This window comes from Antedon mediterranea, chromosome 10, assembly GCF_964355755.1.
Source record: "Antedon mediterranea chromosome 10, ecAntMedi1.1, whole genome shotgun sequence".
Classification (NCBI taxonomy): domain Eukaryota; kingdom Metazoa; phylum Echinodermata; class Crinoidea; order Comatulida; family Antedonidae; genus Antedon; species Antedon mediterranea.
The window spans coordinates 22,339,565-22,363,165 of NC_092679.1; the positions used below are offsets into that span (position 1 = coordinate 22,339,565).

At 33.9% G+C, this 23,601-nt stretch overlaps 1 protein-coding gene across 1 annotated transcript; it reads right to left on the bottom strand.

Moving 5' to 3' along the window:
• Window positions 1–6,416: 6,416 nt before the first annotated feature.
• LOC140061201 (cholesterol transporter ABCA5-like) lies at window positions 6,417–23,393 on the bottom strand. Its single transcript, XM_072107712.1, has 31 exons — window positions 23,251–23,393; window positions 19,907–20,288; window positions 19,512–19,627; window positions 19,075–19,307; window positions 18,656–18,795; window positions 17,947–18,137; window positions 17,406–17,553; window positions 16,770–17,006; window positions 16,300–16,586; window positions 15,781–15,900; window positions 15,290–15,428; window positions 14,781–14,871; window positions 14,482–14,621; window positions 14,186–14,371; window positions 13,824–14,005; window positions 13,159–13,348; window positions 12,759–12,883; window positions 12,092–12,346; window positions 11,560–11,844; window positions 11,115–11,252; window positions 10,801–10,896; window positions 10,401–10,492; window positions 10,018–10,126; window positions 9,563–9,781; window positions 9,158–9,330; window positions 8,858–8,933; window positions 8,460–8,554; window positions 8,087–8,203; window positions 7,369–7,631; window positions 7,216–7,271; window positions 6,417–7,006 (listed from the first exon to the last, which is right to left on the bottom strand). Exons 1-31 carry the CDS (start codon window positions 23,332–23,334, stop codon window positions 6,860–6,862), a joined length of 5,112 nt encoding a protein of 1,703 aa, XP_071963813.1. The 5' UTR covers window positions 23,335–23,393; the 3' UTR covers window positions 6,417–6,859.
• Window positions 23,394–23,601: the final 208 nt, after the last annotated feature.

The following is a 23,601-nucleotide window of genomic DNA, read 5'->3' on the forward strand; positions in this document are numbered from 1 at the left end:
CTCTTCACCGGTCACATCAAAGTAATCTGATACGTGTTGATCACATTATGATCGTCCAGTTTATATAACTTTGAGAATGATAATATGGTCTATATATTTTGTCTCATCATAGAAAAATCTTCTATGATTCAGCTACATCGTTCAACCGCTACACTGTAAAATTCGCGAGATAGGCCTATAAAATTGTAGGGAAATCCCCTAGCTAGTAGGCCTACTACGTAGCGCGTGATCATAAGGTGTTAATGTTATGCGCGATTTGAACGATTTGCGCAATTTGAAATTGCGCAAAAAAATCCTTGCGCAATTTGAAATTGCGCAAAGAATTCTTGCGCAATTTAAAATTGTGCAAGGATTTTTTTGCGCAATTTCAAATTGCGCAATCAACTTGCGCAATTTCAAATTGCGCAAGAAAATCTTTGCGCAATTTTAAATTGCGCTGCACAATTTGTAAATTGCGCAAGATAGTTCTTGCGCAATATGACACCTTTGCGCAATTTGAAAACGAACTGTAAATTTTCAAATTGCGCAACAAAATTCTACCAGACAATCGGTATTTATTATAATAATTTATTGGAAACTAAATAGGCCTAACTCAAAATAAAACATAATAAATGCGAAGATGTGTGTAATAAATACATAACATTTATTATTACAATTAAATAATATTATCACTGTAACTTGAAATAAATCAAAATAAATGTAAAAATTAAGTTTTTAATATTAGTTTAAGCTAACCCTAGTCAGTATCAGTAGTCCAGACCCTAGCTAGGCTAGAGTAGTATAGCCGGCCGCCCGCGCCGCGCCCGCCTGGTGGAACACCACCGCTTCGTTTTCCTTCGTCGGTTGTTCGACGGTATGCTAACTTATAACAATATTTGTGTTATGCGCGATTTGAACGATTTGCGCGATTTGAAATTGCGCAAAAAAATCCTTGCGCAATTTGAAATTGCGCAAAGAATTCTTGCGCAATTTTAAATTGCGCAAGGATTTTCTTGCGCAATTTCAAATTGCGCAATCAACTTGCGCAATTTCAAATTGCGCAAGAAAATCTTTGCGCAATTTTAAATTGCGCTGCACAATTTGTAAATTGCGCAAGATAGTTCTTGCGCAATATGACACCTTTGCGCAATTTGAAAACGAACTGTAAATTTTCCCATACATGGCTAGGCTAGGCCTAGGCAGAGGAGTTTAAAATTTAGTATTTTATTATATAAATAAGACCATTTCAATGAAGATAATGTTTAATACTCACTTTTTAAGTTTTTAATTTTTAATATTAGTTTAGGCTAGGCCATGTAACCTAGTCAGTATCAGTAGTCCAGACCCTAGCTAGGCTAGAGTAGTATAGCCGGCCGCCCGCGCCGCGCCCGCCTGGTGGAACACCACCGCTTCGTTTTCCTTCGTCGGTTCTTCGACGGTATGCTAACTTATAACAATATTTGCACTACTAAAATAAGGAAATGCGATATTTATCTTTAATTTTGAATCATTCTTAGAAATTACTATAAAAATATGGGTGTGCATGATTTCACAATCTGTCGAAAAACCTTGCGCAATTTGCAGATTACTTGCGCAATTTAATACGTTGCTTGCGCAATTTGAAACACATGTTTCAATTCAAATTGCGCAAGGATTTTTTTTGCGCAATTTCAAATTGCGCAAATCGTTCAAATCGCGCATAACATTTGCACTACTAAAATAAGGAAATGCGATATTTATCTTTAATTTTGAATCATTCTTAGAAATTACTATAAAAATATGGGTATGCATGATTTCACAATCTGTCGAAAAACCTTGCGCAATTTGCAGATTACTTGCGCAATTTAATACGTTGCTTGCGCAATTTGAAACACATGTTTCAATTCAAATTGCGCAAGGATTTTTTTTGCGCAATTTCAAATTGCGCAAATCGTTCAAATCGCGCATAACATCAATATATAATATATGCGCACTATTGGTAAAGACCGACAATGATAATAAATAGATTATTTCATACGCGTACTTAGTTTCTTTGTTGCAAAATGTCTGCAGCGGCTCCGAACGAAGCCTTTTTTATTGAGTGTGGGCCTATACTCATTTGACAACTCTACGCGACATAAAAACTGTGTACGTGGTCTGATGGCGTGACATATACCACTTATATTACACTCACCTCCTAAAGTGGTCCTATAAATACAATGTTCAGTTTATTGCAAGTCTTTGCTGCCGTTTTGAAAGCACAAACACTAAGCTATCTAGAGCTTAGATATGCAGGTGGTATTTATTGTAGATCCAGGTGTTATTAAAAAAGTTCATAGTAAATCGAAACACAGACAGAAATTCTTTTCAATATCTGCAGTAAATGATTGGAATAGTTTGCCATATCATATAGTAAATGCATCCTCTATAAATAATTTTAAAACCCATCTTGAAACACACTGGAAAACCCACAACCTAAAGTTTGAGCCATATAACCAAGATGTTCAAAGAGGGACTCACAAACCTTACAGGTTTATAGTCTAAAGGTCAAGGTAAATCAAGGTAAATAATATGCAAATAAAAAACGGCTGTGTATAAATCTAGGAAAGTCTTCGTTATAACTGTTTAAATCAAATCCAAAGGATGAAAATAATTATTTATACATAAATTTTGTAGGCATCTGTACGCTACAGACATTGAAATAGATATTCTTCTTCTTCTTTCCCTTTTCAGGGAATTTATTGGTTCAAAGTATATTGGCCTTTGGCCCTAATACAAACAAATACAAATTAACTATAACTTAAGATAATGGTTTCTTCTTTCAAAAGCAAAGTAGACGTATTTTCCTAAATTATAAGTAAAATTTGTGTTGGAAAGTAATAAACAAAGCTTATTAATAGAAGGAAAAACACGAATAAATCTTGGAATAAAACTTTTTCTTAAATCATTGTAAAATGTGCATTGCAAAATAAAATGATATTCATCCTCAACAATGTTCTTTTTACATAATTTACACGTTCTCTTATATCTTTCTACACCCTCCCATCTGCCCTTTTCAATTTCTAGCTCTAATATCCCTAAACGTAACTTAGTTAATAATCTTCTTTGTTTAAAATTAATGATGTTGGTCAAGTGATAACTTAAACATATTTCTTTTTTATAAAGAGAAAAGAGCCTTAACTTATTATGTGAACTAAATTTTTGAATGCATTTTTGTTTTTCAATATCACATAAGCGCAACTTAAATTCTCTCAAAAATAAACCTTTACTATTAACATATTGTTGTAACCATATATAACCAAAACCAGTAGAAAAGAGTAAGTGTTTGACCTGTTGTGCCCAACAATTCTCATTACGGTTAACTTTTCTAAGTTGAAACTCATAACACTTAAAAATGAATCTGTCATGATCTAAAGTAATAATATGTAACCAAAATCTTATAACTGTAACTAAACAATCCACAGAAAGTGGTAATCTACCTAACTCAGAAGTAACAGCGGCATTTGGTGCATTTTTTCCAACTTGCAATAAATATCTACAAAATTTAGTATGTGTTTTTTCTATAATGTTTGTGCTATCTGACATTCCCCAGATTTCGCTTCCATACGTTAAAATAGGAAGTATTTTCACATCAAAAATATTGTTCCATGTATTAATTGGAAGAAAAGATAAGTTACGATAAATGAATGATTTTAAGCAGAATAAACTTTGATTTGCTTTTTGTTGATTATGTTGCATTGAGTTGTTCCATGCACCATTTGAACTAAAAATAACACCAAGATAATTATACGAATTAACAATTTTTAATTGAATATTTTTATACTTCCATTTTTCAATGTTCCTTAAATTGCGGCCATTTTTAAAAACCATAATTTTGGATTTTGTAGTGTTTACAGTAAGTTTCCAAGTATCACAATAAAGTTCAAGTTTATTTATTAATTTTTGGAGACCTTTCACCGTATCACTAACAAGCACTAAGTCATCTGCATAAAGAAGATGATTCATATGACAATCTCCAATTTGAATGAAATCGTTTACCTGATTAAGTATACCACTCAAATCATTAATGTAAATATTAAAGAGTAAAGACGACAACGGAGAACCTTGTTGTACTCCAATTGAACAATTAAAAGATGGACTAAGTTTGTTGCCAATTTTAACATGAGCAGATAAGTTTTGGTATAAGGAATTTATTATGTGTAACATTCTGCCTGAAACACCGATACATTTCAACTTATGTAGTAAAAGTGTATGATTTATAGAGTCAAAGGCACGTTTAAGATCAACAAAACAAACAAAAATCCTACCCCACTTTTTATCTAAGTATTTAGAGATGAGGGTATCTAAAATGAATATATTATCTGTCGTTCTATATCCCTTACGAAAGCCTGCTTGTTCCTCATGAATTAACTTTTTACTATTTGTAAATTGTGTTAACCTAGAATTAAGAATATTTAAAAATATTTTTCCTAGGATTGGAATTAAAGAAATACCTCTATAATTTTCAGGTTTGTTTTTATCTCCATTTTTAAAAATTGGAACGATTAAGCTTGTTGCCCATTGTTTGGGAAATTTTTCAACTAAAAATATGGCGTTAAAAAGAATTTTTAAAATATCAAAAATAATGTTGGGGGCGTTTAGCAAAAATTCAAAATTCATTCCATCAATGCCGGGAGCTTTTCCACTATTTTGAGAATTAAATGCTTTTTTTATTTCATCCAACGTTATGTCGTGGTCTAAATTATCATCGTCTTCATTCTGTTGGCATTCTGTGATTTTTGGCAACTCATATTGCTATCCCAGAATTCTACGTCTACGATAGTGATCGATTGATAAAGCACCTGTGCATCACAAAAGCAAATTTCTGGTTCAAATCTCAATCAATATTGTTTTTTTTTAAATCTGTTTGAGAATTTTAACTTTTATGAATCCTCCTGTATCTTTATGTTCAATTAAATGCCGTAAAATGTTGTATTTTCTTTTAAGAGGGCCTCTTCAAGTCAGCTGTACTGCTGTAATACAGCTGTTAGAGCTACCCTCTTGTAAAACAAAGTTGAATAAATAATCATTTGAGCAACATCGCAAGGTAGTTTTATTATTTCTCAAAACACTTTATTTATACTACGAAATCATGGCGAAGAATGGAGTGTTGAATTAGAATAACATTAATTAGTAAATGAATATAAATATTACACTAATATAGACTGTTACTAAATATAAAAATTAATATAAAAATTAAGTACAGCATTTTATGATTCTACTTTTTGGTTTTAGCTACTATAGAAAAATGTTATATATTTAGATTAAATAAAAAACTGTATAATTTTAAATATATTTCATTAAAAATCACAAGTACATTCACTTACCGAATTGCACTTTATATAATATATTAAACAATTAAAAATATGTACACATTTTATCTACATAAACGATGTATACACGATTATCGATTATAATTGATTATAAAATTACAGATATAAAAGAACAACAACAAACCCTGTATAATTATATACTATTATAATGGTCAACTTAAGTATACTATTATAATGGTCAACTATACTATAGAATGGTCAACTATACTATAGAATGGTCAACTATACTATAGAATGGTCAACTATACTATAGAATGGTCAACTATACTATAGAATGGTCAACTATACAATGGAATGGTCAACTATACTATAGAATGGTCAACTATACTATAGAATGGTCAACTATACTATAGAATGGTCAACTATACTATAGAATGGTCAACTATACTATAGAATGGTCAACTATACAATGGAATGGTCAACTATACTATAGAATGGTCAACTATACTATAGAATGGTCAACTATACTATAGAATGGTCAACTATACTATAGAATGGTCAACTATACAATGGAATGGTCAACTATACTATAGAATGGTCAACTATACTATAGAATGGTCAACTATACTATAGAATGGTCAACTATACTATAGAATGGTCAACTATACTATAGAATGGTCAACTATACTATAGAATGGTCAACTATACTATAGAATGGTCAACTATACAATGGAATGGTCAACTATACTATAGAATGGTCAACTATACTATAGAATGGTCAACTATACTATAGAATGGTCAACTATACTATAGAATGGTCAACTATACTATAGAATGGTCAACTATACTATAGAATGGTCAACTATACAATGGAATGGTCAACTATACTATAGAATGGTCAACTATACTATAGAATGGTCAACTATACTATAGAATGGTCAACTATACTATAGAATGGTCAACTATACAATGGAATGAATTTTAACAATAATATATTAATATAATGAAATTAATGTAAATATGAATCGTCTTTAGTTCGCACTAATTGAAAGCGTCGGCTTATACGCATACATATCCATGTTTCCATCTTCCAAATCCCTCTCTGCGATAAATCCTTGAGTTTTTCAGTGAAATTGGTAGTTCGAATTGTTTCTACTTTTTGCGAAAACAAAAATTGCGCACCCAAATGAACTGACGCATTCATGACCACTTGTGCGAATCAAAAATCTTGGCAGGCACGAAACAAAACAAAAAAATTTAAGCTATTCGCTCTTTTTGTAGTGGAAAGGGTAGCGCAATTTTGTTGTCTGCGTAACATTGGATTTGCGAAAACAAATTTGGAAATTTTGTGGTGTACACGGTCTAATGGATGTCCATCTTGAAAAATACCCGCACACAATAATACGAGGAGGCTTCATATTTTCCTATCTCCTCCTACGATAATTTTAATTGCATTGGACTGGTCATGTTTTGGGGCCCTTAAGCTCTGTTACACCACTGTGAGCTCTCTAAATTAGAAAATTTAAGTAACACACAGGTTGAATTCAGATTTTGTCTGATGGAGCCCTCGATTGACATCGGTAATCAGTCTACAAGTTTGTATTGGTAGCTGATAGTGTTGAGAACTGTCTTTGAGGTTTGGGTTGGACACGTCTTGATCGATGAATTTCATTCTCAACTTCTGGCTCGTCTTCAACTTCCAGTTCATCTTGGTGTTTTGCAAACTCAATGAATACCTTCAAAATAAATTCATAACAATTATCAAAATGTTGATTAAACCAAAGGTCTGTTTCAGTTCTTAAGCCTAGTTAAGTTGAAGAGACATGCCCTTTGGCGATAGCTCCTCAGTGCAGCTTTTTTATGTATCAGTGAAAGGAATAAATAAATAAAATAAACTCTGGGCTGGTGGCTATTTTGCTAGTGCATTATAAAACCAAATACCAACCTGTTCAAGTGTAGATTGACTAAAACTATATTCTTCAATTTCAAAGTTAGATTTGCCTGCAAGAAATGTAACAATTTTTTATTTGCGAAGACCGACAACCAAACAAAGTCAAGTTAATTCATTGTGGCAAGGATCAGGCATGTTATAACTTACCTTCTTGCATGATTTCAAACACTTTCGCCAACGAATTCACTTCGTCCTGCGGCACTTTTATAGTCACACGTTCCGAAAAACACTCAATGACTTCCGCTCCAGGAAAAAAAGTGCGGACATGCTGAATGAACGCTTTGAGTTTGTTTTCGAGGAGTGTAGTCGTGTCTCCTTCTTCTCGTACGAAAGCACTCATGTTGAGCTTGGCCTCTAACAGATATCCACCGCCATACTTGTCCTTGAGGTGCTGGGTAGTCCCCAAACATCTAAAAACATATTTTAAAGTTACTTAAGATATACTTAACACTAATAGATTCACAAACATCTAAAAACAGACATATTATTTGTCCTCAATTGAGGCGCCTATTATGAATAACAGGGGCTGAGATGGTCCAGTGGCTTGGTGGTTATGACGCTTGGCTACCAATCCAAGGGTTCAAGTCCTGTCCGTGACAGAATTTTTTCTAATGACAAATTATAACTCCACTCCCAAAGACTTGTAATAAGACTTTGTTTATGTAGAGCATCTTGTGTATATGTTTGTCTTTTTAACAGGATTTCCACATTTAAGAAGGATAATGAATGAATTCGCTTATGGATATACTTGGCATTAAGCCTAAATTAATCAAAACAAAACACAATGGGGTAACCACCTACTCATCCGAAAGATGCACTGGGTTTAGAAAAGCGAACAAAATTGTTCAGTCCGAGAGAGACTTACTCTAGTTGTCCAGCTACCATGATTCCCACTCTGGAGCACACGGCATCGGCTTCCTCCATAGAATGAGTCGTCAAAACTCCACCACGATTTTCTTGAAAACATGAAATTATGGTGTTCCTATAAATACAACAAATCACATCTTAAGCTCTGTCTACACTACCAACAAAATGTGATGTGCCTAAATATGGTAGTGATATGACATCACCATGTCCATATATGGGCACATCACATTTTGTTGTCACATAAAGATTGATAGTGTAGACAGAGCTTTATGATAAATTTATTAATAATTTTAAATAAAATTACAGACAAAAATAAGCTACTCAACATTTTTATGCTTTATTAAGAAACTGTGATGCTGCATTTGACTTACCATAAAAATCGTTTCGAAGAAGGATCCATTCCAGTAGAGGGCTCATCCATCAGGATTATCTCAGGATTACCCAACATGCTCAGTGCAAAACAAAGCTAGAAATTAAAAACATGATAACTGTTTATATTATAAGACATTGGACACATTTGGAGGAATCTGAACATAACATAATCAATTTAATGTTTGTTTAATATAATTTAGATGGGTTGGGAGACAGTGAATATTGGGTGTTAAGCTCTGTCTACACTATCAAACTTTATGTGACAAAAAAATGTGATGTGCCCATATATGGACATGATGATGTCATATCAATACTATATTTGGGCATATCACTACTATATTTGGGAATATCACTACTATATTTGGGCACATCACATTTTATTATTGATATGCTGTACCTTCCTCTTTGTTCCTCCTGATATTTCTTTCGTCTTTTTATCAGCATGTTCTGTAATCTTCAGTCCATCCATGTAGCTAAAAAATAAGCAATGCAATACAACCATAAGTGATTTGTGCTAAGTTTCACCAACAGAAATTGGGACATTTCGGCCCAGGTTGTCCAAGATGTTTCAGCTCATGTCGACGAAGACGTTTTGGCCCAGTTTGCCCAGAATGTTACCCCAACTAAAAAACACCATTATTATCTAGTATCTTTAAATAATACAGTATCATATTTATATAAAACTGCTCAAACTCACTGGCTACTGATGGTAGTCGCATCATCTCTGCAAAGTCCTTTAATATGTCCGTACGTCATTAAGTGTTCACGCACTGTCAAGTCGGGCCATAGCGGGTTCACTTGAGGGCAGAATCCCATTGATTGGTAGGCTTCGCTCAAAGACGATGCAATATCATTCTTTCCAACTCTTACCTGAGGGGGAAAAAAAATATATTATTTATCACTACCCAATGAGCACATTTTTTTCAACATTCAGGATTTTCTAAATCTTACAAGCTTGTCTCTTTTTTTGAGTCTTCTTCGAGGTTCTCCCTACTCAGTTGTAAAACTTCTTTTCTAAAGCTCTGTCTACACTATCAAAAAAAGTGTGATGTGCCCAAATATGGTAGTGACATGGCAAAATATGGTAGTGCTATGACATTACCTGGCCCTTGGTTGGCTCAATGTCTGCTGTGACTACGTTCATCAGGCTCGTCTTTCCCGCCCCATTTGGCCCCAGAAGACCAAGAACCTCACCCTTGCTCACAGCCATTGACACATTCCTTACGGCAACCTTGGTATTAGAATTATCAGCAACTTTGCTCTTTCTGTCTTTTCTTTTGACAAACTCTCGTCGAAGATCACTCACCACCAACACAGAAGTCTGGAAAAACAACTATTTTTCTTAAGTAAAAAAAACCAAAGATAACCAATTCTTTATATTTTAACATACCCTTGTATTTGCATGTTTATGGTGCAACCAGTCCCATGTATGTTTTCATACACAGACACTCCTAATAAGGGGAACATTCTTGGGTCTCAATGGTGTCTCTTTCACACATCTTCTAATATATAATGTATTAGTATAACAATCTATAATAAATAAATATATTACAGTACCTTATCATTTTGTAGAATGTCTTTAACTCTCTTTCTTTCCTCTATGATGTCTTCATCTTCATCCGGTATTACGTCTTTATTTATCTTACTATACTTTTTTTCAGCTGAGCTGTGAAAATAACAAGGCATGGTTGATAAAGTAAAGTGCATTCATTTTTTTATTTAAAAAAAAAAATTAAATGAAAGGAGGAATAACCTCAGCCTACTGTAACTGGGCTGAATTGTGTACAGGTGTGGAAAGGTTGTTTAGCTGCCACCAGAACTATGGTCGATGGTTGAACCTGTGCCAAGCTTAACCCACTAAGCAACTTAAGCAAACACCACTGAGCAAGATATATTAACATATGTATTTACAACAGTTGAAAACTAGCTTAAAAACTTACATGCAAAAGAAGGCATCTCTCCAATCTCCACCAGTTTTTCTTATTTCACACCAGCGTAGAAAGAAATACAAAACCACAAAGTCCAAGATAAGCTGAAAAATAATTAATATCATATCATGTTGTAAATTGAGAGAAATGAAGACATAATTTTAATAATGAACAAATAAAATCAAACAAAAAGGACCACTAAAAGAAGAAAGAAATGTAATTTAAGCGGTAGCAATAACTTACCTACAAAGAAGCTTGCTAAATTACAGGTTAAAGAGTACACAAAATATAGTTACTGCAGTAACTGCAGTAGAATCATTTTTACAAGATCCATAACCAAATAATCAATATTATATCTATCTTAACATCATAAAAATTAATAACAAAAAAAAATGTTTTGATATGTACTTACAATTAGAATTGTTGGGACAATATATGCATCAAATTTGAGGTAATCCGCAAAATTAAGCTCATCTGTAGTTTGTGTAATATTTGCAAATTCATAAATCTGAGAAATATTAAGAATAATTGATGCTTACTCAGGCATGACCAGGAGTGAGTAGTAGAGCTTAAATAATAAATCTATACAATAACGGGATATTTTTTCTCCATATCCACAATGATTCGGGAGAAATTGCACCTTAGCAGAGGCTAATAGGATATGATGGTTCCACTGAAAAGACACTTTTGCTATTAGATTTTAAAAATATATACCAATAAACTCACCCTAACAATGTAATAGATTCCACCATAGATTGCATAGGGCGGGAATATGAAGCTGAAGAGAAGATGAAGTCCACCAGCAAGTGAATATGAACCAGTCAGGTCTAGCGCTATGACAGGGGCAGCTAAGGCTGTTGGAAACTAAACAACAAAATATACACAATTAAGATTAAAAAAAAAAAAAAAATAGAAATTCTTAAAACAATTAAACTATAGTAGAACCCTTTCTTTCGGATACAACAATACAGGAGTAACCTTTATTAAGTGGACACTACCGTTTATGACCAAGTACAGTCTCAGAGGACATAGGTAAGAAATTTGGCTAAAAGACAGTGGTGGAATTATTATGCAATTAATAGAGGATTTACAAGAGTCTTGTGTCTGAATCTAACCTAAGTTAGGGCATGAGATTATAGTTACTTATTCTATCTTTCTAATTGAAACTTACTAATGAATATATTGACGGAAGAACAGCCTGACACGACTCAAAACTATCAAACAAAAACGAGACACAAAAAGCGACAATCGTGGAAACGGGCAGGTACACGATAAGTAACACTATAAACGTAACAATAGCACCAGCTCGTAAAAAGGCATCCACTTGAAAGGCGAGAATCACGATGAAACCGATGACGCACGCTATAGCGTAGAATGCAACGTCAACGGCCAGCCAGGCAAACCAGTATGTGTTCACCGTTATCCCGGACACACGGATCTGCGATCTTATCTTCAACTACAACGAAATAGAAAATGTTGGAAACATTGAATTCAATCTCAATTCAATCAATAGGAATAATATTACAAACAAATTATTTATTTCATGCATGCAAGAAATCAACAGAGGTCCCAACTTGGAATATGAAGATGCTTTACAAATCGGGACCAAACCGTACAGGGCACTATACTTTTTAAATACAGAGGGCGCTATTAAAAAAAATCTCAGAAGACATGGGAGGTTTGTGTTTGAATTGCAAAGTTACCTCACGTTCTTTAACTTTATCGACGGCAAAATATGGTGGGATTAAATTGAGCGACAGGGCAAAGAAAATCGCGAGAAAGACAGTTCCATTGAACGTATAGTCGTCTGAGCCGGTGGACGGGAAGTCCTGCGTAGACACACTGATGTCCTCGCTGCTAATGTCCAGCATACTGTAGAGGGAGTTCATAAGAATGTTGATGAGGATTGGTAACGAGTGAATGGCCGTGTCGTTGTAATGCACTACGAACGAATTGCTCTAAAATAGAAATAAAAGATGACAGTAAAAATGGTTATGTTTCAGTGATTTAAGTGGAGAATCCACAACTTATAATATTTTATACTAAAAATTATATAAAAAAGAAGGGTGGAGAGGGGAGGCGGGAGGGGGTTATATTACAAAACATAAGTTGTTTTTACAGGCCTTTAGTCCTCTCTTCGGCCCTTGATGAATTACAAAAAATATCCCTCATGGTAAACAGGAAGATGATGAGTAAAGCCCAGATGTAGTGTCTTTTTGTTTTGGTACAACATGAATATGTACGTATAACAGAAAAACTTTTCTTATACAGCCGCAATGAGTCGTTTATTTATTATTCAAATTTTCGTACAGCTCCTGTAAGTAGCCATGAGTCACATATTTATTATTCAAATGAGAATTAGATTCTTACAATGTTGTTGACATTGACAGCCTGGTGATGTGGGGCATCGGCCATCAACGTGTCCAAGCTTTCTGTCCATGCGCTCCTGATATTCAATTGGTCAAACTGCGACAGCAGGTCATTAATATTATGACCTATAAAAGTAGAATTTGGACAACAATTTGTATATAGAAAAATTGACATAATTTCATTTATTTGCTGGCCGTAGAGGGCTTTCAATTTCAACCGACATGAATAGCACTTTGCTCATTAAAAAAATTGCCGCAAACTCAATCGAACGCATACTAAACGCCTTCAGTACGCAAGTGCTTTCAAACAATCTGATTGGATTACTTACTACTTATGGCGCGTGTTTACTATTAGAACATACTGTACATATGCGTAGATATGTACTAAAATTACAACCAACCTGTAGAGTTTTGATACAGCAATTCTGTTTTGGATTCTGGTAAGCCTGTGAGATTTTGCAAATACAGATCAGCTGGTAGATTAATCTTTACCGGATTCTGGTCATTATTGGTACTAGATGGGAGCACCAGAACCATGACAACACCGATCACCATGTAAATGTTTGGCATAATAAATCGCACAAAGTAAGTCTAAAGATAAGTAACTTGGGTTAAGTATATTTGCAAATTTATGTTTTAAATTATCATGAGCAAGGATAGCAACCAACTTAGAAAAGATACGCAGAGTTGTTTTCACATTCTACATAACAACCCAGGTGGTTCAGAAATCTGAGTAACATTTTAATTACATTGGTCATCATTGTGTCTCATATTTTCTGGCCGTAGAGAGCTTTGATTTGCGAAGATCGATGACAACGACTAAAGTACATCTAGTTAATCCATTGTGCACATGCAGAGATATTGGAGTGTATTTCTTAGCTCAACACAGTGTCGACAACCGATGACCATCAATTTACCTGACCTATGTAGGTCATCGGCCGTTGCAAATCGAAAACTCCCTAATGTAAAAGGTGTAATTTATACAGTAGGGTTATATGGGAGACTTATAGAAATAGATTATAAAACAAAATGTTCTATTTGTTCACAATTTCTTAGGATTACATACCGACGGATTTCGTATAACAAGGGTCCTAAAGACCCAAACAAGGGTTTTAAACTGTTCCTTGAATGTTGGTTTGATAGGATGCTTTGCCAATGTTGTCGAGTCAAGAACGACGTCTTCTTGAAGATCGATGACAGTGTCATTTGCATGAACCTCACCAATTAATTCATGTCCACCTGAACGGTCTAGTTAAAAAAAAAATTTACACACTCCATTTAATATGCTATGATTTGTAAGTATAAATGCTAGTTGGTTTTTCTTTCTATAAAAGTGAATAACTGCAAAATGGCCTATTTAAAGTATTTTATTAATCTTCACTTTTCTTTTTCTTTTATGGGGGACAATACATATTTAATCAAATTTACCATCTGCAACAATCCCGTCGTTCACCAATCCTCCATCTGCACGCTCTTTCTCTAAATCTGCTTCCTCGCCAATTTTCAGAAACACTTCCTCAAGTGTTGTCATGGAGACGCCATAACTTTGGATGCCGAGCATTTTGGATTTTTCTTCACCATTTTCATTTTTCGATTCAAGCTCTTTGAAGAGCTCTGATCAATTAATTAAAAATAAAAGCAGTATTTTAATTTGGTTGTTTTTTGTGTTACAAAACAAATAATTAATGTTTTTCTCATCGAACACAAAAAATATTTCAAAATACCTGTAAAAAAGTTCATATCTTTCAGAGGCAACTGAAATGTTAGCTCCATACCATGTGACCTTATGACCTTTGCATCACTGACCTTTGACACAATAAGGTCCTTCACAGCATCATGATTACAACTCAATTCTGTCACCATGCTGGGTAAGAAAATGAAAAATGACTATTCATTATTATAATTCCTATTTTAACGCTTACAACAAGTATTTAATTATTAGTGATCACGTAAACATTCTTTCCCAAGGCGCTCTCGTACGTAGAATAGTAATTATAGACAATGAATAAAAAAGTACAATTACCCGAGCTTGTAACCAATGCCAAATCGATTCTTGAGGAAGAGGGAAGAGCCAAAACAACGTAGTTTACCATTACTGATAATAGCTTTCCGATCTGTAAGAAAAGAAGAAAAAAATATTATAAATAATAAATATCTACTGATAAATAAAAAAAAATTAATATAAATAAAATAAATATAAATAAAATAAATGTAAAATTTGTATAAATTTTTTTAATTTGTTTTTTTTATTGTATATATAAATAATTTTTTACAAATTAAAAATTGTCTGTACTTTTCTATTCTTTTAAAAATGTTCCATGTATTTTTAACTTCAGTGTATTAACAAAGATTTTCTGATTTTTATTTTTATATGAACTAGACTTAATAAAAGATGAATTGAATTGAATGAATTGTTAACTCATAAGCTGACAAACTTAAGCTCTGTCTACACTATCAAACTTTTTGTGACAAAAAACGTGATGTGCTCATATATGGACATGATGATGTCATATCCTATGATTGCTGACTGACCTGCTAATATATCAGCTTCATCCATAAAATGCGTGGTCAATAGAATGATACGCCCTTCTCGCTTATTCTTCAAAAGCGTCCAAATACAACGTCGCGAGTACGGGTCCATTCCGCTTGTCGGCTCATCCAGAATAACCACCTGTAACAGATATGTTGATATTAATTAATTATAAAGAAAAAGCAAAAAATTAACTAATAATTTAAGTTTAATATTAAATTGAATAATGCAATATGCAAAGTGTTATTATTTATTTTCAGCTTTTAGATCCAGAACATTCTTTCATTATTTAGTCACTCACAGTCACAGTTGGCGAGGATTTAAAATGAATTTAAAATCGCTGTAGTTGACATAAAGGCTAGCTATTAGGTGGACACAAATCAAGCCCACTCCACACATTTTATGGTATTTTCCTAAAATAATTTAAATCTTAAACAATTTGGCATGTATTGATTCAATTACTAAAATTTAAATTATTATTAAAATGATTTACCTTAGGGTCTCCGATGAGTGCAATTCCCATGCATAATTTGCGTTTTTGTCCGCCACTCAAATCCTTGGCGTGTGTGGCGCCTTGCTTATGTAAATCAACATCTTTTAATATTTGATCAACCTAAAAATAAAGCAAAGTTAAAAATCAAAAGATTTTCAAAAAGCACTCAACTAAATTAGTAGTTACATATCATCAAAAGAAAAAAAAAATTTAACAGATATATTTTATTTGTTCTTGATAAGAGGGGGTGGGGAGACATCATCATCAAAAATATAATAAAACACAACACTCTCACCAACACCTTACGTGTAAAGCTCTGTCTACACTATCAAACTAGTTTGACAAAAAAAGTGTGACGTACTGTCCAAATATGGTAGTGATATGCCAAAATATGGTAGTGATATGACATCATCATGTCTATATATGGGCGCATCACATTTTTTCACTGCTATAACAAAATAAGTGGGGTTTAATGTTGTTGCAGAGGTTTATATTTTATCAATAGAACATTTTTCATACTATTTTCTCAATATCTTCTTTCGGCACGCCCTTCAAACCGGCATAAATCGATAGATGCTCTCGTGGGGACAAATAATCAAACAGTGTGTCCTCCTGAAGACACACGCCCGTCATCGTACGAATAGTATCCATCTCCAGCGGGTTCGTAACATCGTATCCGTAAATTGTAGCGGATCCAGACGTTGATGGCATCATTCCGGTTAAGCAGTTGACGAGGGTAGTTTTTCCGGCACCGTTGTGTCCAAGAAGGCAAGTTATTTGACCTTCGTAGATCTCCAACGATAAGCCTGTGAAATCAAGAAAACGTGACGGTGCTAAAAAATTGAATGAAAAGAGGTGTCCCGAATGAGAGGTTCTTGTGTTATATACATTAAAAATTATTGTATTGGTTTATATACATTTTAGGTGACCATGTCAAAGGTCAAGCACCTGTCTCACCACGTTTCATATTCTATAATTCATAATTTTACCATTAACAGCTCTAACTGGTGGTTTCTTCTTTTTCCCAGGAAATTCTTTAACAATATTGTTGACCCTGATACACTGGCGACCTTTGACATCTGGCGGGACTTCCTCCACGTCGTCTTCATGATCGTTTTGAGCAACGGATGCAGTTGAATTATGCCTAACTTGTCTGTACTGTTCTTTGCTGCTCCAAAACGACGGCCTGAAGCAAAAAAATGGGTCTTTTGTTTGGCCATACTCAGCTTTTGATCGAAAAAAGAGAGAAAACAAGTTAAAATTAAATTTAATAATTTTTTTCTATTTTTGGAACGCAACGCAATGACAGTCCACTGTAAGTAATAAGCAATTACAAGGCGATGGCTCATCCTAACTTTCGCTTATGTGTTCTGTCTACATTGCTGTGTTTGAACTAAGCTTGTGAGGGGATATTAAAACATTCACTATTCCACACATAGTATTGATTAATATAACAACTGTTAAGCTCTGTTTACACTATCAAACTAGTTTGACAAAAAAAGTGTGATGTGCCTAAATATGGTAGTGGTATGCCAAAATATGGTAGTGATATGACATCATCATGTCTATATATGGGCACATCACATTTTTTTGTCACATAAAGTTTGATAGAGCTTTAAACTTACATGGGATAACATTATCAAAATAAACAGCAAGAAGAAAATACAAGAGAGCGTCCACACTGAGCATGATAAAACATGCGTACATTGGGAATTCCCCGTCATTCAAACTGTCAAAGGTCAAACCATCTTGTTCTATCTCAAGCAGTACAGCCTGTTAAATTCAAGAAAAAAAATTCAATGAATTTATATTAATTGTGTATTCTATTGGATTTAAAGCAAAATATGTAATTATTAAATAATACAAATTACACAATTAGAACTTCAAAACAAAGTATTGTATTGTCCCTCAAAACATGAAAAATGAGACTTGAATAGGCAATTTTGCAATTTTAATAAATTGATTCACTTTTGTAAAAAAAAACAACAAAATTAATTATTTCACTTATAAAAAGTATTTTTTGCTTTACATTACATTTTTTTTCAGGTAAATAATTTTGTTTCTATTCAGTATTTGATAAAATTGAATAACTATTATGAAACTTTAAAATGACATATTCAACAAAAAATACACAACAATTTTTTTTAGGATGATGAGAAAACTTACCATATCCAGAGCAAGTGAAACCGCAATAGGGGAAAACAGAGATAGAACCCATTTAACTGCTACTGGGATTCCAGAAATCAAACCGATTGGTACGTATATAATAGCCATTAAGAAGACCATGAAGCCGCCAAAGGCACCGGCTGCCGTGGCTTTGTTAAAGAACGGTGTTAGCATAAAAGCCAGGTTTACAGCTAAAAGAGTGACAAGAAAATTAGTAAAGTAACTTTTGCAGTACAAATTGTATAAAGCTCTGTACACACTTTCAAACTAGTTTGACAAAAAAAGTGTGATATGCCCAAATATGGTAATGATATGCCCAAATATGGTAGTGATATGATACCATTGTGTCCATTATATGGTCACATCACATTTTTTTGTCACATAAAGTTTGATAGTGTAGACAGAGCTTAAATCAATTAGGTTGAGAATATCTTTGCAGTTGTCTTTTTTTAATGTGGTGAGATAATGAAGCAGATAACATAATATATAACAGTTATTTTTATTTCAATTAAAACATCAAAAACATTCAATATATATTTGGCGTAAATAATTATTTGTAAATGTACCCATGACCTGGGGGTCATATAGTGGGTCATACCAGGGAGTTAACAACTCCCTGGTCATACAATTGACAAGTGCATTAGCATTGAAAACAACATCTGTGTCTTATTTTGTGTCCGTGAATACATTGATTTGATGGAAAACTCACTTGAAATACCGTATAGCATTAGCAAGAGCCATAGAAGGAAGAAGTTTCCGTCCGGAAAAACTGTAATAGCCTTGCCGAAGCCAATGCCAAATATGGACACAAAGGCAATCATAATGCAGTACACAATGAACCAGGCCGTCCTAAAATAAGAAAAACAAGTTAAACTAAACAAAAAATAGCTGAGCTTGAAATTAAAGGTAGAAACTTTTCAAAAGAACTTTCATTGCATTACCATCTTTAATCAATCAATCCATCAACAAATAAAAAATTTATTTCATTTTTCAATTACAAAGCTTTTATTTTTTCAGTAATTACAAATTTTGGAAAAACAAATGGGAAAAATCCAAGAAAGCCAAAGCCTCCCCAAAAATGAATACTCTTCTTTTTATTTATTTTTTTATTTTTAAATTCATACTCACCAAAATGGACCTGTTCTCATCCCCATCATTTGTAGTGACTGGGTCAATTTCTTCTCCTTCTCATTCACAATTTTAGCCAAAAGTGCGACGATAAAAGGAGAATAAGACAGAACAAAATAGACAGCCGTGGTGGTTTGCAAGGCTGATGGGGATCCTGGGTATTCACCTTTTGGGAACATTTGCGTAAATATTTTTGGCAACGGCACTTCTGTAACAGTTTTGTTAGATTTCATCTACAAACATAACAATAACAAAATTTAAATTCATAGCTTTTATAATAGAATTATTTATTGGAGCTTCCAAATATGGATGTTAAAAAAAGGACGCCTAAAGTATGATGAAAGACCACCTAAGCTGGTAAAATTGATATGATACCCCCCAACTCCCTCAATTTATGATACAACTGGGACCTGATATATCAGAATTTAAAAACTTACCAGAATTATGGCATGGTCAAGAATGACCTGAAGTGCGGAAAACCCAGAATAGAGATATCCAGTAGCAGGACAATTTACCATTGGTGGTTGGTCAAGTGCTAAAATGCGACAAGTTCCTGAAAAATAATGAGAAATTTGGAAATCAAAACACATAGCAATACAGTATACATGGTTTATAATTTGAGTAAAAAGATATCCAAGATGGTGACCAAAATGGGGTCAAACAATGGCCTCCAATTGGAATGAATTCTACAATAGTCTTAAGGATTCCTAATCTACCAACAACTCAATTTAAATCTTTAAACCAACATTTGAAGAAAGAAAGGTGAACTATGGCGCTAAAAACCATAAATAATGGGTTAAACAGACTTTAATATGCAAAAAGGATTACATACCTTCATTGGTGAAACCATCAGCAGTCGATGGAACGCTGTTTTTATCTGTTCGTATGGTGTAACTTAAATTACTTAGAAAATTGTCGGCAAACACGATACCATGTCCTGTTAAATTTGAATCTTCCTTCGCCTTCAGGAGTTGTGTTTCATTTTCGTAATAAATGAAATTCAGATACGGTGCTAATTCTGTAGCTTTTGTCAACAGGGCCTCGATTTCTGGAGAGTTGGGAGCAACGCCGATTGGTTGCAAAAATGGCCCCATAAAGGAGTTGGAAAACAAGTCATATTGTTGGAATTCTGGGATAGCTGGTTGTGTGTCTGGTTGGGTGGAGTACCGGATCGTTGCAAGGTTACACAAGAGTAACATTGGTAGAAACACTTCCTATGTAACAAAATTATTAATTTTTAAAATTAAATGTTAAAATTGTAACACTACTCCATTTATTTTAATTCCTCTATTAAAAATACAATACAACAGCCAAGACAATATAAATAGTAAAATGAGTAAAGAACTATAGTGAACTGTTAAAATGGTTCCCATACAAGAAAAATAAATCTGGGATTACAATGTGTAGGAAGTGAAACAAAGGGCACTGCAAGCTCCAGTGTTTTAGAGCAAATTATCAATTTACAGCTGTAGTTAAAACTAAATTATTTCCTATGCATACTGTATGATAACTTAAGTTTGGTTCCCACTAAAATAGGACACAACGCAAGAACATAGACGCAAACGCAAGCCATTTGAACAATGACAAGCGTTACTTAGAATAATCCATCATTGGTCAAATCACTTGCATTGCGCTGTACATCCTTGCGTTGCATCCTAGTGGAAAACCAGCTTTATACAGCATACAGCAAATTGTAACTATTCTATAGTATTTTTCAACAATGGAACTGAAAATTATTATGATAGCTCCATGGTTGAACTTTGCTCACAATAATAAACAGGGAAGAGTGAAAACACCCTGATAATAATCACCATCTGCCATATAACTTAATTGAACAATAAATTACTGGACACTGATCAAATTATATGGCATCTATATTGCAATTAAAGTGCGTGGTATGATGTATAAAGTGAACGCATGAAAATGCAATTAATTGCAAAAGAAAAAAAATCCAAAACTCTCAAACTTTATACAGAGTATTTATCAAATATCTAACGTCAGGATTTGAAAAAGTTCACTTATTCCGGTTTTTAAAACATACAGTAGTCAAATGGTCAAATTTTCCACAAAAAAAAAATCAAATTTTCCCAAATTTTAATATTCTCATTTTGGTCACTGAACATTATTGTTCCTTTGGTGACAAAAATGGGATACAGGGTGTACACAAAAGTTAGTGGTGGGTGACAGAATTGTTCTTCAATCTTTTTATTTGAGACCGAGAGTGCTAACTAGTAATAATTGTAAAATTTTAGTGGAAATGAGAAAGTTAGACTTGACAAACTCTACCCAGCACTTCTACTGTGTACTAAGAACAGCTTTTTTCTTAAACCAGGCCTTGTCTTTTGAGGCTTAGGAGTTCTATCACTAGCTTAATAACACTGTCCTAAAAATGTCCTTGAGGTGCGTGATTTACATACAGCCCACTTGGTAAATTTCTGTACATTAAGATACCAACAGCACACCTACAGTATAGCACAGAATGTGTTGAGTTGAGGAGTGTAATGTATTAATGTATTCAAAAGCCCGGCCAAACTAAAAATTAAGATACTATAAAACTGAAGAGAATATACTGTATATCATAGTAGGTTTCAGTAATAAAAATATAATAGTAAAACGATTTAATTTATTAGTAAACAAATTGAAAGCCAACAGCACTCTTAATCTGACCTTTTGAACTATTACGTTCAAGTTTTGTTTGTTTAAACTCCTAGGCCTATACAATCATAAAATGTAAATTGACTATAATCACACACTACATCGACGATCGTAAACTTGGGAGTGTCAATCTGCTATTTTTATGCTAAGTTTCAATACATACAAAGCGAATTACCAAGGTTGGACTAATTATAGTAGGGCTGTCACGATAAATATGGTCCGGGGCCAAAATCGGTCCGGCCGGACCAGTTTTGGCTCTAAAATTGTGGCCAAAAGCAGTCCGCCACTGCCAAAATCGGTCCGGGCTTTTCTTCTGTCGATTTTAATTGAATTACTAGGCCTATGATGCTGTTTTAAATTGTTTATGGCTATAAAAATATCCCATGATATATATTAGTAAGTTATCTTGTCGGATAAATACTATAAATAAATGTATTTTATCTAAAAACATGACTTAGGTGTTCACTCATATTTCGGCCTGCCACACACTCACATGAACGGGTATGAGACGCTGATATTGCCAGCTAGATTTGATTTATGATTGAGGCCTTTTTCCTTTTCCTCAGCCTAATCAATATTGGATAATTTTTTTCTAATAATTGTATTGAATTGATATATTGATTGATTAACCATACATTTAATTAATAAATTAAATTGTTTTTAACATCATGGGGAAACGAAGATGTTAAAAAAGAACAAAATGGATTAAAAACAGGCAGAGATACATATTGTATACAAAAAGCCTAACAATTAGTACTAATTATTGATGAGTTACTACTAATAATGATAATAAAAAACAGGCTTAATTTATAATATTAAAATAACAAATAAAACCCATAGTTTTCAATATAATGACTAATCATGGCCTTTTTTTTAAATGATATATACATTATGACTCATATTGCGCACCATATATTTGTAAGACCGGACCATATTTGGCGGCCAAAAACAGTCCTACTGCCCGGACCGATTTTATCCAGGCCGGACCAGTTTTGGCGGCCAAAATTGGTCCGGCCGGACAGGTTTTGGCAGCCATAAATGGTCCCCCGGACTGATTTTGGCAGCCAAAACTGGTCCGCCGGACCGATTTTGGCCCGGACTGATTTTGGCGTGACAGGGCCTATACCTCCATGTGTAGACTGCGTAAATTCAATTTGATTTTTCTAGACTAGACCCTGCCAGGGTTCCTGGGCCTACCTTTTTAATTAATAAGCATCTCTTTTAAAATGCAGTGTCGAGAACTTTAAAAAAATATATAGGCCTAATGAACCGTTGAAGTGTCTTTCTGTATATTTTACAATTATATTCAGGTCTTAGGCCTATAACTCTATAACAGTGGTTTAATGCACTAGTGAGTAGGCCTAGCTAGGGCTACACATAGGCCTAGCTAGATGACAGCGACGACCGCCTACTACTAGCGCTATGCACACACATGTGACATCTCGATGCGACGATGAGGGCCTAGCCTAGCATATAGGCCTAGATTTATTCAAATTAGGTAATTTGTCTGAAAAAACTCACCTGAAACAACTCTCTCTTGTTTCTCCATTTCGTTAGAAAGTTTCGGTATACGAGATAACGTGTCTGTGTCCAAAATCGGGTCATTTGTATTTTTTTAAATGTTTTTTCAAAAATACGCGAATGTTTCTCCGCCGCACACACACCCCCCCTTCTTGTTGTTGTGTCGTCAGCACATCACATCATCGCTTTTTATACACGAGGTATGGAACGCAAACGGAAAATGTTCGTCATACTAGAAACCATGTGACTATTATTGGTAGCTTATAGATACATTATTATGTATTGATCGAACCAAATTAATGAGCAGGAACTCCTACGCACGTTTTTTTTACAATAATATTTTATTAGAAA

Bases quoted from the DNA above. Each gene is read 5' to 3' on its own strand.
- LOC140061201 (XM_072107712.1), bottom strand. From the start codon at position 23,334: ATGACCCGATTTTGGACACAGACACGTTATCTCGTATACCGAAACTTT. The intron at 19,308-19,511 runs GTAAGTTTTTAA...TTATGTTTGTAG, and splicing joins TTGACCATGCCATAATTCTG to ATGAAATCTAACAAAACTGT. The intron at 18,138-18,655 runs GTGAGTTTTCCA...TCACTCTTTTAG, and splicing joins AATGCTATACGGTATTTCAA to CTGTAAACCTGGCTTTTATG.